Source organism: Chiroxiphia lanceolata, chromosome 5 (genome assembly GCF_009829145.1).
Source record: "Chiroxiphia lanceolata isolate bChiLan1 chromosome 5, bChiLan1.pri, whole genome shotgun sequence".
In the NCBI taxonomy this organism is placed as follows: domain Eukaryota; kingdom Metazoa; phylum Chordata; class Aves; order Passeriformes; family Pipridae; genus Chiroxiphia; species Chiroxiphia lanceolata.
Window position 1 is genome coordinate 36,946,186 of NC_045641.1, and position 16,258 is coordinate 36,962,443.

The 16,258-nt window shown below is 39.3% G+C and overlaps 1 protein-coding gene across 3 annotated transcripts in view; it reads left to right on the forward strand.

Moving 5' to 3' along the window:
• Positions 1-16,258, forward strand: part of TPH2 (tryptophan hydroxylase 2) — an 86,509-nt gene that overhangs the window by 17,771 nt on the left and 52,480 nt on the right. For 2 of the 3 annotated variants that reach the window (XM_032689394.1, XM_032689395.1), the window contains exon 8: positions 4,474-4,600. In XM_032689394.1, the coding sequence (XP_032545285.1) occupies positions 4,474-4,600 (127 nt within the window). Of the gene's footprint in view, positions 1-4,473; positions 4,601-14,477; positions 15,042-16,258 lie in introns of those variants that run through there. The other variant, XM_032689398.1, reaches the window with a different exon arrangement.

Genomic DNA, 16,258 nt, shown 5'->3' on the forward strand with positions numbered 1-16,258 from the left:
AGCAAGTCATGAGGCACTGGTCTCTCACCAAGAGAGAATATTAGATATGAAACCTGTTACAGGGAACATGATAGAAATAAGAAACGTTTTAATTACAACTTTCATGGGAGAGCATTGCAGCTTTTCCAAAACAGAATATTGCGAGTTTGTATGAAATATTTTGGCATAGGATCTTTTGATGATAAGTGGGGAAGAAGATCAAAGTGACTGTAGTTCTTGTCTTGTGTGTTCTGTGCACTAATAACAGAACAATACATGTCAGTTAGATAGTATGGAGGTAGTTTTACCAAAGGCATCTGCTGATCTTGTAACCACAGGACTGACATTTTTGCAGTGAATCAGTCATCAGGCAGTTAGCATGAAATTGTAGCTGTGGTTTAATCAGCTCGGACTACTCGAGTGTATTTGATTTTTACCCAAATTTACACAAAGGATTTATACATATATATTCAGCTCCAGTTCTGTAAATATTTGGACTCATGCCTAACTTGGATTTCATGAATCGACAGCCAAAACCACGGAGTAATATTTTTGTATATAAAAGGTTTCATGGAACTGCATATTAAGCTGTATCTAAAAATGTGCTAGTATTATTCTGGCAGGAGTCACCAGGTGGTGCTGTTAGACACTTATCTACCTTTTTTCGTCAGCATCTGAACTGGGCAAAGCATTTGCTGAAATGCTCTGAGGCTAGTTTTGTATACGTGTTTCTTTTGGGGAGGAGATGGTGATCCCTGAAGGAATTCATTCACTTCTATAGCCTTTGTAATTAAACTTTAATCTCTTAAATTTGTAGCCAAATTGCTGCAACATAAAATCCTGAAAGAAGGGCTTGGATATGTGATGCTGAACCTCTTCCAGTCCATCTAAAAATATCTGTAGATATTTCAAAAAAAAAAAAAAGATACTTAGGAAGTGCCAGGTTTTGCACCAATGATTTCTTCTCCTGTGGGAAGCCAGTTTCAGACTGCAGCATGTTCTGTAAAAGAATGATGACATTTATTAACTTAGTACAAACTAGAAGAATGTTTTCATCTACTGATAGGAGATTTAGGTGCATAACTCCAACAGAATGAAAGGAAGAAATATTTTCCAAGAAACAATTAAGCGTGTCTGTGCTTTTGCTGATGTTCTCTGGGTCATTGATTTGTGCATTTGAGAGCCCTGTAGTTTTCAGGATGCTGCTTACATTCAGAATTATGCAGTGGATCATAGCTGATCCCTAGTAGTAATGGCAGCTACGTTTTTTGGTAACCTTTCTGGTCTAGATGTCTGGAAAGTCACATTCTAACTGAACAATAGTTCAGTTAGAATGAAGATTTTTATTCCTTATTTGGGCTGAACTTAAAAATCCAGGTTATGGTCTTAACAGTGCTAAATATGACTAACAGAAGAATTAAGCTGTCATTTTCTAATGATGTTATACTCTTTTCTTCTAGACTTACTTGTTCACATTAGTTAAATAAAGCAGACTAACTATCAGGAACTCCTTAGGGAAAATTTGAAAACCTCTTTTAAAATGTTTAGGGTTTTTTGATAGCATAGAGCACATAGTAAGTGTTACCAGAAATGTAGAGTGAAATCCTGGCTGGTTTTTTTAAATCAATGGCAAAACTAAATTGATTTGAGTGGGGACAGCTCTTCATCTTCTGCAGTAGCTGTAATGCCCTGAGATCTGCTGGTTGATATATGGGGTCATAATGAGGTTTGCTGTAGGTCCCTGGCTGGTGAATATTGCATTTCAATGATATAAACCTGGTGAAAAGACTCCCTTTGACTTCAGCAGGCTTTCTATCAGATTTAACACCCAGGCTATAGATACAAATTGGAGAGTTCATTTGGTTTGATCTGTATCAGTACTGTATGCATTTTAAAACATTCCTTCCTGATTTTCATTATGTTTCTACTACATTCACAAGGCTGTGTAGATTTCCTCTGCTCAGCTAATTTACTCCAAGAAAAATCTTCTGCTGTAAAAAGTGCATTACAAAAGTCTTATTTTCTCAGAGCAATGTGTATGAATAAATTAAAGGAACTTAATTATTTTCTGAATAAAACAAAACAAAAGAATCAAGCTTTGGTAGTTAGGCAAAGAATTATATTGTTTAGACTATCTATAAAGGGCCAGACTGGCAGGAAGTCTAAGAGTCTCTAATGACAATCCCAAATGCTGGTTCATGTTTCTGTCTGAAAGATTTTCTGGGTTTGTTTTTTTTTTGTTCATACTCTTTTTGCTTCAAGCTCCCCTCTTTATAACTGCACAAGCAAAATACCACTTTGTCTAGTTTTAATGGAAGAATATATGAGCTAAAAGCACGAGAGAAATATCTTCTGCCTCCTCATTCTCTTCCTCTTGCCAAGAGAGACAAATTAATAGGTTTAGGCTTTGTCTGTTCTCATTTTGTCCGCAAAGGTGGATGCAACAAAGACCACATATCCCAGGGCAGAACTGGGAATAACACATCTTTGCTTATTTGTTTCTGGGAGTTGCGGCTTCAGCACAGGAAAACAGAGATGTAGACACTCGCTCAGGTATCAATAGCAGTGCTGCTGCTGCAGAAGCCTGCCTGCAGACAAGCATGCTTACCTGAAGCCAGGAACTTGAAGCCAGTCCCACTGGATCGTCTTTGCTTTTGTTGTTTGAACTACTGATACAAAGCTAAATATATCTGGACTGATGCAGTGTAGCATGGGTGCTCAGCAATTACTGTCGATTCTTCAGTGAAGGCAAGAATTGGAGTTGGAGCTCTGGGCTTCCAGAGAATGGGCTTTTTGGCCCATTTCTGTGTTGAAAGATGATGGTTGGAGAAGTCATGTTCCTCCAGTGAACTGAGGTTTACTTGGTACTGAGAATTCCTGGGGCGTATCTGTCGGACTTCAAACTACATTTTCCAGCGATCCTTTGTATTGTTAGTAAGCTAAGTCTTGCAGGAGATGATAGAAGAAATTGTTGTGACTGGAACTAAATTAATTAAAAAAGGGTCATTAACCTTTAATGATTATCTGCTCAGGTGATACAAACCACCTTGGGAACAAAGAAATGGATACCAGCGGAGCTAACCAATTTTTCAAGTGTGAGGTCCAGTGAGAAAGGGACTCCTATCTAAGCTATGGGTCTCGTTGAATGAATTACTCATATATGACGTTGGCAAACTTGTCACACACAACTTCAGGCAGATGCTTGTCTCACCGAAAAGTGTGACTGTAACATGAGCAAATGATGCTGCGCATCTGTCAGTGAGGCCATTGGGACTGATAAGGAAGCTTGTATATGACCCTCCAGCACTGGAACTATATTTGATAAGCTTTTGGTGAGGCAGACTAGGAGTACCAAAAATTTTAATCTTCATTTGCGTATTCAGAAACTATGTCTACTGCTCTCTACTTACACATAGTTGGTGCAGACTTTTTGGTGAGATACTGAGTAAGATGATTTTAAATTATATAGAGGTTGTTTTTCTGTTCATTATTTAGCTGAAGTGGCAGGTTCTATGACTTTTCAAACAAAAATAGTTTATAAAACACAAGTTGGATGATTTTGGGTAGAAGGCAGAAAACTTGATGTTTTCTCCTTGCCTTTAAAATGTTTGTTTACAGCTTAGGGTAAAAAAAAAAAAGAAAGAGAAATGTCTTGGAAGAGACAAAAGCAAAGGAAATGTCATATTGGATTTTTAAAGTGAACTTTACTATCAAGTCCATTATTTCTTGTGAACAAAAGCACCAAAACTTTCAGAATTGTTTGAGAGCTTTTGTAGATGATGCATGTGCACTTTTGTTAGGAGTTTTTTGTACACTTATGTCTGCACTGTGTCATGACTAATAATGCACATACAGATGTGAACAGCTGTTCTTTCTGAAATGATTTGGGGTTCCTGCTTTTTCTTAAATCCGTTTGCTGAGAAGTGGACTGCATAACAACAGTAATTGCAGTAGGATCTCATGACTAAATGAGAAACTAAGCACACAGAAACCTCTGTGAATATTGCTTCAAATTTCTAGGGCCAAGTGGCAAAATGTTGGTGTGGAGCTCTACCCAGGTATGGAAAGGGGAATGGAGACGAGGAAGAGGGAATATGTTGGATTTTGAACTTGATTCTTATGGAAAGAAATGCTGAAAATTATACTTGTGAAACACCTGGCTTTCTTGCCTTTGGGCTGTTCAGTCTTCATGTCACTAAGTCTGCAAGTCAGTAGTGCTCAGGCTCTCCCACTCAATGTGGAAATGATGAGAAAATCACAGAACAGGTAGGGTTAAATGACATATAACTTATTTAACAGAAGCAAATGTGTGTGTTTCCACATACATGCAGAAACCATTCACAGGGAAGAACTACTACACTGAAAACTGTGTTTCATTTTAAGACTTTTAAAGTAGGGGTCAGACCCATGTAAAATGGCTTATGTTAAATTAATTATGGAATTATTATGGTATTAATTTCTGTAATTACATTCTTTTCATTTCCATTTCCTTAGGGATACGTGCCATGAACTCTTGGGACACGTGCCTCTACTTGCTGATCCCAAGTTTGCACAGTTTTCACAAGAGATAGGACTTGCTTCACTGGGAGCATCCGATGAAGATGTTCAGAAATTAGCCACGGTGAGTCAAAATCTTCTTGTGGCATGCTCTCTCATCTGTCCTCCTCTTTGGTTGATGAAGTGATGGGCATTGTCTTATTAGAGCTGACTACATTTTCAGGTTCCAGGTGACAGAGCTTTAGGTGTTTTTCCATTGTTTCTATTAAGACAAAAGCTGGTCACGCTAGGTAGCGAGTTTTACTTTTTAAGTGCAATAACCAGCAATTTTCAGGGCTAGCCGAGATGGATTTTGTATACTTTAAGGTGCTGAAAATAAGTAGGGAAGGTAACCTGGAAAAAAAAATTAACCTGAAACATTTTGGTGTGTGCTTTCATCTCTACGCTGTTTGTTCCTCCACAGGCGGCCACTTTGGCTCATAGCACTGGTATTTCTGTACTCACTGTTGTGTTTTGCAGCTCTTCATTGTACTGCAGTGTGTCGTGGATTTTCAGATGACATTGCATCCTTGCTACTGCTCCTGTTGGAGAATATGTAGTTAATAAGCCAAGGCTGTGCAGCAGTAGATCTAGACCAAGATCAAGTACTTCAGCCAGCAGCTGGGAGATGGATTCTGTATTACATCAAGTGAGGCACAAGCCAGTAGACAGTGTGAACTGGAAGAGGTTGTGTGTTAAAGCTGTTAGATGCTGTTGTAACTGGAACCTTCTTGGCCCTTGTGTGAGGAACCCTGTCAAACTGTCAGGACTCTCAGCTCATGACCACCTGTCAGCCCTACTGTCTTGCCATATTCCAGTAACTCATATGCAGCCCTTTGCATTGTGACATAGGTTAGTGACTCCTGCTCTATACCACTCACTCTGTTTGGTTGTGTTAATTTACTATATGCTTCCTTTTGTGGATCCTGTTAAAACTAATGCTGTAAATAATTTAATGAACTATATTGAATTAAAAACCAGCTCCATATGTAAATATTTTATCTCCTGAAAAATTCTGTGAGATCAAGCAGAAGAATTGTTTACTTTAAACGTTATCCAGCTTACTACTGCTTTTCTCCACAAGAAGTGCAGTGGGATTTAAAGGGTTGGGAACAACTGTGCTGAAGCTGGAGTGGAGTCAAAGCAGTTTCATTTAAACTGTAGAAGTTTTGGTGCACTGGCTTAGTAGAGACTATGAGTCCCATCTGCCAAAAAAGGTGTTTGTACCTATTTGATTTAAATCTTGCAGCCCTCTAGAAAAGGCCACTAAATTTAGTTATTCAAACTGACTTCACTCCTTAGTTAGATATGCTCAGTGTCTTGCTCATGGCCATCTTCTCTCACATACTTCAGAGTGTTTATAATAGATGGCTATGGAGAAGAAAGTGGTGTTTGTAGGAGGGAATCATGAAGGTTGTGTGGCTATTTCCATGTTTGCTAGGAAAGGACTTAGTAGTAAGCAGACCTATGTTGACATGACACGCAGTTTCAAGAGAAACTACCTAACTGACCATTCCTGTAGGTACTTCGAGGAAAATGGCATGTCCAAATATTTTACTCCAAAATAACCTTGGATGACATAGACCTGTTGCTGAGGACCAAGTTGATACTGATCTGTTTGTGTAGAGATCTTAATATAAAGTGACCTTTTAATATTATATAAATGCTTTTACTCCTCCCCCTCACAGAAGTTTCCAGTTATGACTGACTGTGTCATCTGAACAATGAGCTGCTCCTGAATCACAAAGCCAAAAATAAAAGAAGACAGCTGAATCACTTTCCCTTATCACACTGAGAATTTTATATCTGAGTCAAAGTTGATTTCTCCTCTCATGCTGGAAATAACTCTTTCAGGTGGAAGAAACATCTAGAAAGAGACTTAAGGTAACCCAAGTGGTGTTATTTTTTGTAGAAGCACAGTGAGGGGCTGTACTTTCCTGGGGCAGATGCCTAACAAATACAGAGATATTACTTGCCCTAAAATGTGCAATGTAAACAGCCAACTTGAGAGCAAGTAGAAAAATATCTCTCAGTGGTGAGGGTGAGGAGGCAAAGAAATTCATTCAGCTGGGCACCAAATGTCACTTGAGGTGCCATTTAGTAGCTTTTGCAACATTCCATCCCATTTCCGTTCTGGATAAAAAACAGAGATGCAGCAAGCTGAGAAATGCCAGCCAAGAGTCTTAACACAGAAAAGCAGTGCAGGTTCCAACAAAGCAACTTCAAAGTAAATAGAGAAACAAATGAATGGAGAGAGAGCATGCATATTAATGAGCTTGAATCAATATGCCTAAAGCAAGCTTGCCATTAGCGTGACCTGTTTCAAAAGACAGTGACATTAACAGCTGGGCCATTACAGGGAGGACAATGGCTTTAGGAAGACAGGAAAACACCTCCTAGGAATTCAAACCAGAAAGAGAAGAATTATTATAGGTGATTTCATAATCTTTTGTTCCATTCTGGTCTCAAAAAGACACAGTGTGTCAGCTTTGATAGATCTGCTCTTTGTCCCCATCAGTCCTGAGCTGCAAAGGAAATGTCTGATGTTTTTGTCCCCACAGGGTTGACACATGAGATGTAGAACAAGCTGGAGTCTGGTGCCTTGGGCAGACTAGAAGTGTTTGGTAAATTGCGATTGGTTACGTCTGTGCAGCCCCACTGAGGGCAAGAATTCAATGGGAGAGCATTGCAGAGGCCCTGGTGCTGGCCTGCTGGAGGGAGAAGGATGACTGCAGGGGACGAGGGCTGAAAAGAAAGTATGCAAGTCCCTTCATCTTCTTGGAGTCTGGTAGAAAGGGGAAAGGAGAAAGGAATTGCTTTTGCTTTATCATGAGAGTGGAATATTGAAAGAGCCGAAAGGCTGTCTTTGTAGAGGTTTATTGAGAGATTCCATTTCCTTTACAATGTTTTAGGACAGTAAGAAAGAGGAAAAACATAAAGGAAAAAGTAACTGAGAGATATGTTACTGAAACAACAAAATATTTGCACAATCCACTTTTTCGCTTGTAGTGTGGTATAATGCAGTTACTGTTTGAGGAACACAATTTTGCTGTGCATGTCTGGGTGCTAATTATTATCATCCTCATTACTCATGCTGTTCTCTTTGATTTTCTAAAACCACTTTTGAGCTGCTTTTTCAAGCATGCCTGGTCTTTCTGTTTTCACATAATACAAAAATAAAAAAGACTGTCTTTTCTGCTTACCTATCAAACCATAAGCTGTAGAGAGGACTTGACATGAGGTGTTTCAACTAATTTATATAGTATATAATTTACAACACATTTAACAGCACATAACATAAGATTTTGTCAGGAAAATTGTACAAAAAGTACATCTTGGTTTACATTTCAGTGTTACCTTGTAATTTGTGGACTTGGGAACCAGAGAGCAGCTGTCTTTGTGAAGCCACAAGTTGATAAGCAGGAACCTGCCTCTCTTGCTAATGGCAGAAATGATACCTGACTCCTGCTAAGTTGTTTCAGCAGAGCTCAGGTTACCTCTTTGAGATGCTGTATGAATAGAATGTGTTTGCATAGATAAAATTTAGTGGGGCACAGTAACTGGTGGTGTTTCAGAAAAGAGGATAAGAGAGTGTCTTTGTGTGCAGTTTATCACCAAATCTTTCCACCCAAGAATTTGGTCATTAGGGCCTAATTAATTGCAGCAAGTTTTTTTCAAATTATTTCTCACTGGAAGTTACATTTAAACATTAAGTTCTTTGGAGCTGTAAAACTGTCACTTTTTCATCTTTCTTGTTAATATTAGTTCTTGTATTTTAACAGCATGGGACAGTAGAAATCAAGAAATTAGTCTTGTACTTGCTATCCTTTATGTGGAAAACCACAACAGTTGCTTCTGAATTTGAAGGAATTGTGTGTGATGAGATCTTTTAAATGCATTTCAGGCTTTTTATGGTTCTGAGTGCTTTATCTGGCCTGCATGCTGACTGAGGCCAGTGGTTCATTTCTGAAGCTGACTTGTTCACTTCTAAAGCTATGTATGTATCAGAAACAAAATACTTTAAAATTATGTGGTGGGATAAAACCAACATTCAGAGCTGCCTCTCTGGGTGATGGTAATTCCTGTGAGTTTACTTGCCTGTCTTTCCTCAGGATCTGTGTTATCTGGTCTTGTTTGCTTCATTCTAGTCCTATTCCCATGCTGAACAACTGGCACATAATTCAGGATAATTCTCCGTTATGTTTGTTGAGGAGATAACCAGAATGGAAGAAACAGGAGCATTGCGGATAAAGACTGAATTGCATTTGGTAACTTTGGGAAGATACAGCATTCGTGGTCAGTTCACTAGACAGAACTGACTGTTGCAGTCTCTCATCTTCACAAACATAAGATTAGATTTCCCGGAGGGGCTAACTGGTAGTGCTAGGCCTAAGTACAGCTTGTGAACTGGATTACTGTCTTCCTCCATGGATGAGCAAATGGAGCTGAGAAGAAAAGTATGAAAGTAGGTGAGATTTTGAACATTCCAACTGTATGTCTGACAAATCAGAACTACTCGTGTGTTTCTCATTTATAGTTGCGAAATGATAGGTAGAGAACTAACCACCATTGTAGGTCTGTGACCAGTTCCCCTGCTGAAGCTATTCTGACATATAAAAATACTTAGGTATTGGCCAACTGAAACCTGGTATTACAGCTCAAGAGCTGTGGCAGTCACTGAGCATATTGAAGTTTAACATTCAAATCTCTGCTTAGTTTTTTTTCTGTATCCCAGTAGCATGCCATGTATGTGTGACAGATCCCAAGAGTGAGTACCAGGGGTGACATAATTGAGTTTCTTACAAAAGAGTTACTTCCAGCTACACCTTCTAGTTAGTGAATAAAGGAGCTGCAGCACGAAGAGCTGGGAGTGAATATGACTTAAAAACTGCTTGAGAAATTTTGACGGGCTTACAGGAGGCATATGAAATTACTCTGATTTTGGCTGTGTGTCCCTTAGGGAAGACGAATCAATTCCCAGGGTAAAAGCTAGAACTATAAAGGTGCAGTCAGGTATGATGGACTACTATAGCCAGACATTGTCCTGCTACTCAGCTTGAGACTCAAAATACTATGATCTGTATTGTTCATCAGTAGATGGCCTGGACTATGTTTCTGTTCCTGACTTTCACCAAGCAAAACCACCCATATGCAGATGTATTTGGAAATTGCCCAGGTGGAAAACCTGAAACTTACAGAAGAAGCAGAAGAGGAACCTGATGAAACTTTGTGGCTCTCTTAACCATTACAAAGTCACACAGGTGTGTTTGAATCAGGAGAGAAAGATTACTTACTGATGGATTACTTTCCTTTGATTGGTGAGATGTTGCTGGGCTCACTGACTGCTGCTCTAAAACCATTCCAAAATTTGTGGATTTGCTCTGCAAAATGTTGCAACAGAATTAATAAAAAGTAATGGTGTCCATTTTTAAGGGTTTCTTTCAGCAATAACTTTTTGATAAAGTAGCTGAAGCACTGATGTGAAGTCCTTCCTACAGTATGCATAATCAAGCAGATGGGCAGAAAAGATAGTACATATATCACAGAACAGGACTAAAGGGGGAAAAAAAAATTCGTAGATTCCAGGGATCAATATTTAATATTTTAGAATACTGCGGTGTTCTCCTGCAGTGCATTTTCATGATCGTCACATCAGGGATTCGTGGCACAAGGGAAAACAATCTTAGCAGAAATATCTAACCAGCTTTGTAGCTCAAAACCAGGTGGCTGGGTATTACATAAAGATAAGCTAGCACTCCAGAGAAGTTACTACAAGGAGAATTTGAAGAGTTTTGTTGCTAGAATGGGAGCAAATGCACAATGTTTTCTGCAGGAATTGTGACAGTCTGCTGAGGCCTTTCTTCTGTGTTTGAAGAGTCTGTTTCCAGGTTTGAAATCTGTTAAGATTTACTGTGCTGGTCAGGCCCATGGCTGATGCCTTGTACCCAAGTCATAAATAGCTACTTAGAGGAGATGTAAGAACAGGATGACCATCTCTGATTATTTTCAAAGTTTTTCCAAGCTTGTGACCATTCAGAATCTTGGAAACCAAATGTAGTTTCTATGTATGTAATCAACCTGAAAGGATTTCTGTCCAGAAACAGCTCTATGTTTGAAGACACGTAGATTTTTAGTACCTGTGGTAACTTTGGCAACGAACTCTGTGGTTCAACTATTCACTATCTGGTGAACTCTCTCTTTTTGTTGTTTTTAACTTGATTCCTGCTAGGTTTTTTTGTATTTGAGGAGAGAATGATCAAATCATCCCTGTAGGCTTTCTGTATGCCATCATGAGTTTACAGAACACATTTTCTTGCTTAGTTCTCGCCTTTTCTGGATTGAAAACCAATAGTTTGTTTAGTTATTCCTCATGCTGTTGAGATGTTATTCCTTCCCTGAACCCTTTCCACCTTTCCAGCTAGAACTGGAAAAGAGGGAGGATATCTCAGTCACCAGTCTGTGGAGCAGGGTAAATGAGCAGTTTGAACCCTAATCTAAGTTTTCCTTAAGAGTAATACTGTGGACTTAAGCCAGTTTTGGATGTGCTTGCTGTGGAAGTGGGAACCTTTCGTATGGTAGGAAAAGTGAACCTGATGTTGTAGGGCTGACATGGTTTGCAGTTTAGAGATGGGAGAAATAGGCTGCATGCAGGAGAGAAGTAGGATTCAGTGGATCCATTGCTATTCAAGGATACGAGTCCCTTCAGTTTCTGATCAGCAGAAGGTACAAAGGATAGGTCAATGCAGGATGTATTAATATGAAAAATAAACATCTTTTGCTTTGTACTGTGTCACTCAAAGTTAAGGAGGTGAAGGGGGATTTGCCTGTTGCTGTGAGGGTGCCCAGTTGGTCAGGTCAGTAACCTGCTTCTTGAAAGGATCTCAGATTACCTTAAGAGACAAAATTTTGTGCTCACAAGTAGCTAGAAATAGTGTTGTTCTGTAATGTGCTTGTAAGTTTGTATGCTTGGGCCCAGCCCTGTAATGAGGGAGCTCAATGCAAAAGAGAACTAATTTGACTTAATTGGGATCAGGGAAGAAATTAGAAATTTTGCTGTAGAAATAATATAGCTCCTTTTATACAGGATGTGATTTATGAAGATCAAGCCCTAAGCACTTAGAAACGCTAAAGGAAAAGGCTCTATTAAAATAACAAATTGCAACCAGACACTAGATTTGCTTTTACTTCTTGTAGCATTTTGTTTCCGAAAGTGGTTAGATCATAATCTGTGAGGTTACTGAACTGCGAATGTAAATTTGCATGCACACAAGTATACATTTTGACATATAGGTTAACAAGAGAATGGTGCAAATTTCACACAGCACTGGCTTACCAATTATGTTTGTTTATTTTCGGAAGCAACTTCATTTTCATTAAGAAATTGCAGATTCTGCAATAGTAATCTTTGCTGGTAGTTCAATAGCTCACACTCCGAATGTTTGCTCTGCTACAATAGTAATGAAAGTGAGCCTGAAAAACAGCTTTGAAAAAAATTGTGGAATTTAGGAGTGCATGCAAGTGGCAAACATCTGCTGATTTGGTGTGGGATCCAGTTGAGATAGGTTGAGGAATAGGTGAAAGGAGTCTATGAATTTTGATAGGGTTTTTTGCGTATTTGTTTTTGCTTTTGACCTAGAGTAGATAGTGTATTAGCAAAAAGGCATAAAGTGTCTTTTATACAACATATGTAACTGGGACAAAAGAAAGTACTCAGTATAAGCTTCCAGTGAACAACAATAGGACAAACATTTCGGATAACAACTATAAACAAAGTGCTCATAAATTACATGAATAAAGGTTTAAATAATGGGGGGAAAAAGCAATAGAGGAAAGGTTTGGAATATATCGCTACTGCCGTTCCTAACTGCACCTGTTTATAGAAGGAAAGAGATAATCCTGGGCTCTGTGTTGGTATCATTCGTACTGACACATTATTTGAGTCATTTGTACAAGACATGGACGTCCTCTGGCAGCAGCACACAGGTATATGGGGAAGTAAAGGAGTTCAGCATGTGGTGGCGCATTTCAGCCATTTCTAGGTCTTGCTTAGGGCCGAGGGAATGTCTGTGCTGTGGGTGTGCAGGTGGAGGAGTTGGCTTTCCCCATGCTTTCCATGGAACCATAGCAGCTGAGGAGTTCTGTGCAAAAATAGCTTTGGTGACTGCAGGTGGGGTTCTGAATGCGGGTACCTGGTTAGCTGACTGGTGGTATTGGGGTGGACTAGCTCCAGGTTCCCTGTGCTCAGGGATCTGTGCATTCTGCTGCGCTGTGTGGTGCAACCATGGCTACCATCCTGCACCCCCCACCCTTCTTTTGGGGGTTGGTGACCACATCAGGAGAAGAAAGCCAGGAGATTCTGCATTCAGGCAGAAACCAAACCAGTTATGTGTAATCACAGAGTCACAGAATGGGTAAGGCTGAAAGGGCCCACAGTGGGTCATCTGGTCCAGCCTCCCTGTTAAAGCAGGATGATCCCAGAGCACATTGCACAGGATTGTGTTGTGACGGTTCTGGAATATCTCTGATGAGATATTCCACCACCTCTCTGGGCAATCTGTTTCAGTGTGTGGTCACCCACACAGCAAAGAAATTCTTCCTAATATTCAGATAGAACTTCTTGTCATTGGTTTCTGCCCACTGCCTCTTGTCCTATTGCCTGGCACCACCAAGCAGAGCAATAGGTCCATGCTCTTGACACCCTCCCTGCAGATACTTAGAGATGTTGATGAGGTCCCCTCTCATTTGTCTCTTCTTGAGGCTGAACAGATCTAACTCTCTCTGCCTGTCCTCATTAGAGAGATGCTCCAGTCCCTTAATCATCTTTGTAGCCTTTCACTGGACCCTGTCCAGGAGCTCTGTGTCTCCCTTGTACGGAGGAGCCCAGAACTGGACACAGTACTCCAGATGCAGCCTCACTGAAGTCCTCAAACCATGCACTATTCCTTTTATTGTCTGGAATATTTCAGTGAATAATTTTGCTTCCAAAAGGGGACATTCATACATGTAGCTACTATGCATAACCCAAATACTACCTTATGGAAAGAGTCTTCAAATACATATCTGTACGGAGATGAAAAAATCCTAACAATGTTCACAACCACGCAAAACACCTAAATTGTTTAAATATTGGTTCAAGGGCTGGACTTGACTCATGTGTTCAGTCTGATTCTTTCATCCAGCATGTTCTTGGGTATTTTCTTTGTATGCAGAGATTAAAGTATGGAAGTAAGACAAAATATGGCTGGTATCCATAAACAGCTAAGTATGCCTAGGGCTTAATTACTTAATGCTGCAACTTTGGAAGTGGTTCTTGTGCCTGTCATCATCTTTCTATCAAATGGCATCAAAGTGCTGGATGGAATATGGTTCCATAAAATTTTAATTGAGATGTTTTTGGATGATCTACTGTAATAATTTTGTAAGTATATCTTAATTATATATTTATAGGTCCAATGCTGATGCTACAGAGCACCGGGGGGGCTTTGCTGTTTTTTTCAATGAGTTTAGGTCCATGGGCAAAATACTAACCTCATTTCTATGTGTACTGTTTCCTAAAAGTTCATAGAGCTGTACACAGGCAAACAAAAGAGAATTTGTTGCTGTAAAATTAATGTTTATCATTTGCTTGCCCAAACTGGTTATTTATGAGTATGGACTTTGGTGGAAAAAGAATTAACTCTGGAGGACACATGATTTTGCAGTTGTGTCTCTTCCTTTGTCCAAACTCAAACTTTGTCCAGCTTTGTGTGGTACAGCATGCAACAAATTGTTAGCTACTCCTTAGACATAGTAGGCCTTATGAAATTATTGTGTAAAGGTTTTTGTTTGATTTATTGATGATTTTGGGAAGTTAAAGCAAATAGTCTAAGCCTGAGAGCATTGTTGAAGCCAAAGAAAAGGTTACAGAGAAGGTTACAGCCTCCTTGTGACTGTTAATTTTGGTTGTTTTGGTTTGATTCCAGATGTTGCTGAAGTTGTCAAGGTCAACAGAACATCAACGTGGCGCCCTTTCAGGCACACTTTGAACAACCCCTCCACTTCCTCATTCTGTTTGTTAGGTTGCTTTTACATCAGACAAAGCATCAGTTTAGACTGGGTAACCTTGTTTCAGTTGTTAGCTGTAAGTTTTATATATTCTGTAACTTACAGAGAACTTTCTATAGATCATCGCTATGGCATTCATAAAGATGGCATCTGCTCATAGTGCTAGATAAAGCAGTTTGAGCTCAGAGCTTTTTCAAGACATGCTGGAAAGAATGGACACTCACATATTACAAGTTTTTCCCCCATAAAACATACTACTGTTATCTTCCTGAAGATTTTTCTTCCTTCTCTTGAATCAGTAGGCTATAATTGTAATAATTATATAGTTTGACTACATAAAAGCGGCTAAGATTATAGTTTAACAAGACATTTTACATTTCTAGAATGTAAACACCTTTGTAGGATTAATTTTTTGACTTTGAGTAAGCATATTAGCTTATGTGCAGATCCATACTATATATCTGCAATGAATTTAGGACCTATACAAGCACAGAATTCTTGCATATCAGTGGGAGCTGATCACTAGTGACAATTTCAGAGTGATCTTCACATTTGGTAAGTTATTCCTGGACCACAGCCACTGGAAATTCCTTTGACTTCGGTACAGTGAAGAACTGTGATCTCTCTGCTCACAGGTACTTGCTCAGTATAACTTTTTTCCATGTATTGCTGAATGTGATTCACTTTGAATTTACACACTTTTGGCAAGTAACTCAGTGGTGACTCAGTTGACTATTCTGTGGTTATGATAGATTCATTTCACATGTCCTAACTGCTGAAAATCAGGGTGCTGCAAGGAGATGTTCAACTGCACTTGAGAAAGATTTTGTTTGGGGCTGTGAAAAACATGTTCAATTTGGATATATTTTTAGTAGCAAAATTAATAGATATTTAAAATTCCCAGAGCTACTTTTCTTCTTTGATCTGTCTGTCGGCTTGACATGAATAGAACTTACACTTTTGTACTTATGCCTGCTATCTTTTTTTGCTTCTTTTTTGCAAAGCAGGTTGAGCTAATGCATTAAGAGTCACAAAAGCTTTTGGGAGTCCCTTGGCATTTATGTGATTAAAAGAACATTGAGTTTAAATGCAGTGTTACTGTTAGAAACTGTGATGTTTGAAAACAAGTCTTAGCTATTAAATCAGTTTTCAGTAAATAGATGCAAGAACTTAATTTTCTTTTAAAATATTTAGAAAATAAGTGTGGATGCTGGTAATTTTGGAATGAAGTCCTACCTTTTTTTCTCTTCAGAAATAAATTTGAAATTGATATGACTGTGAAGAAATAGTGCATTTTTTCTCCTTGAAATAAGAATTCTGAAACTTCACTGGCCAGTAGTTCTTGTCTCTTCAATGTGTTTTTTGCCCGCACAGGTTCAGGGCTTGCAAAAGTTCTGAGATCCTTTCAGCCCCAGGAGGCTTCTCCCCTTTCTGAAGATACGACTTTCTCTCATTAGTAGGTACATTAGGACTTTTAGAGCTGATCATGTATACAAGAACCTCATAGTCCTCCTTGGCTAAAATGTTGTGGGAGGCTCAGTGGCTCTCCTGCATCACTCCCTGCAGTGCAAGTGTCATCTACAGTAACTGGCCTGGCAGTTAGAGGAGGCACAACCTGCTCCAGGGAATGGCATTGTGGGAAGCACCACATGAGCCTGATGTCTTCCCCATGGGAATTCCTGTAAAGGAGGACACTGGG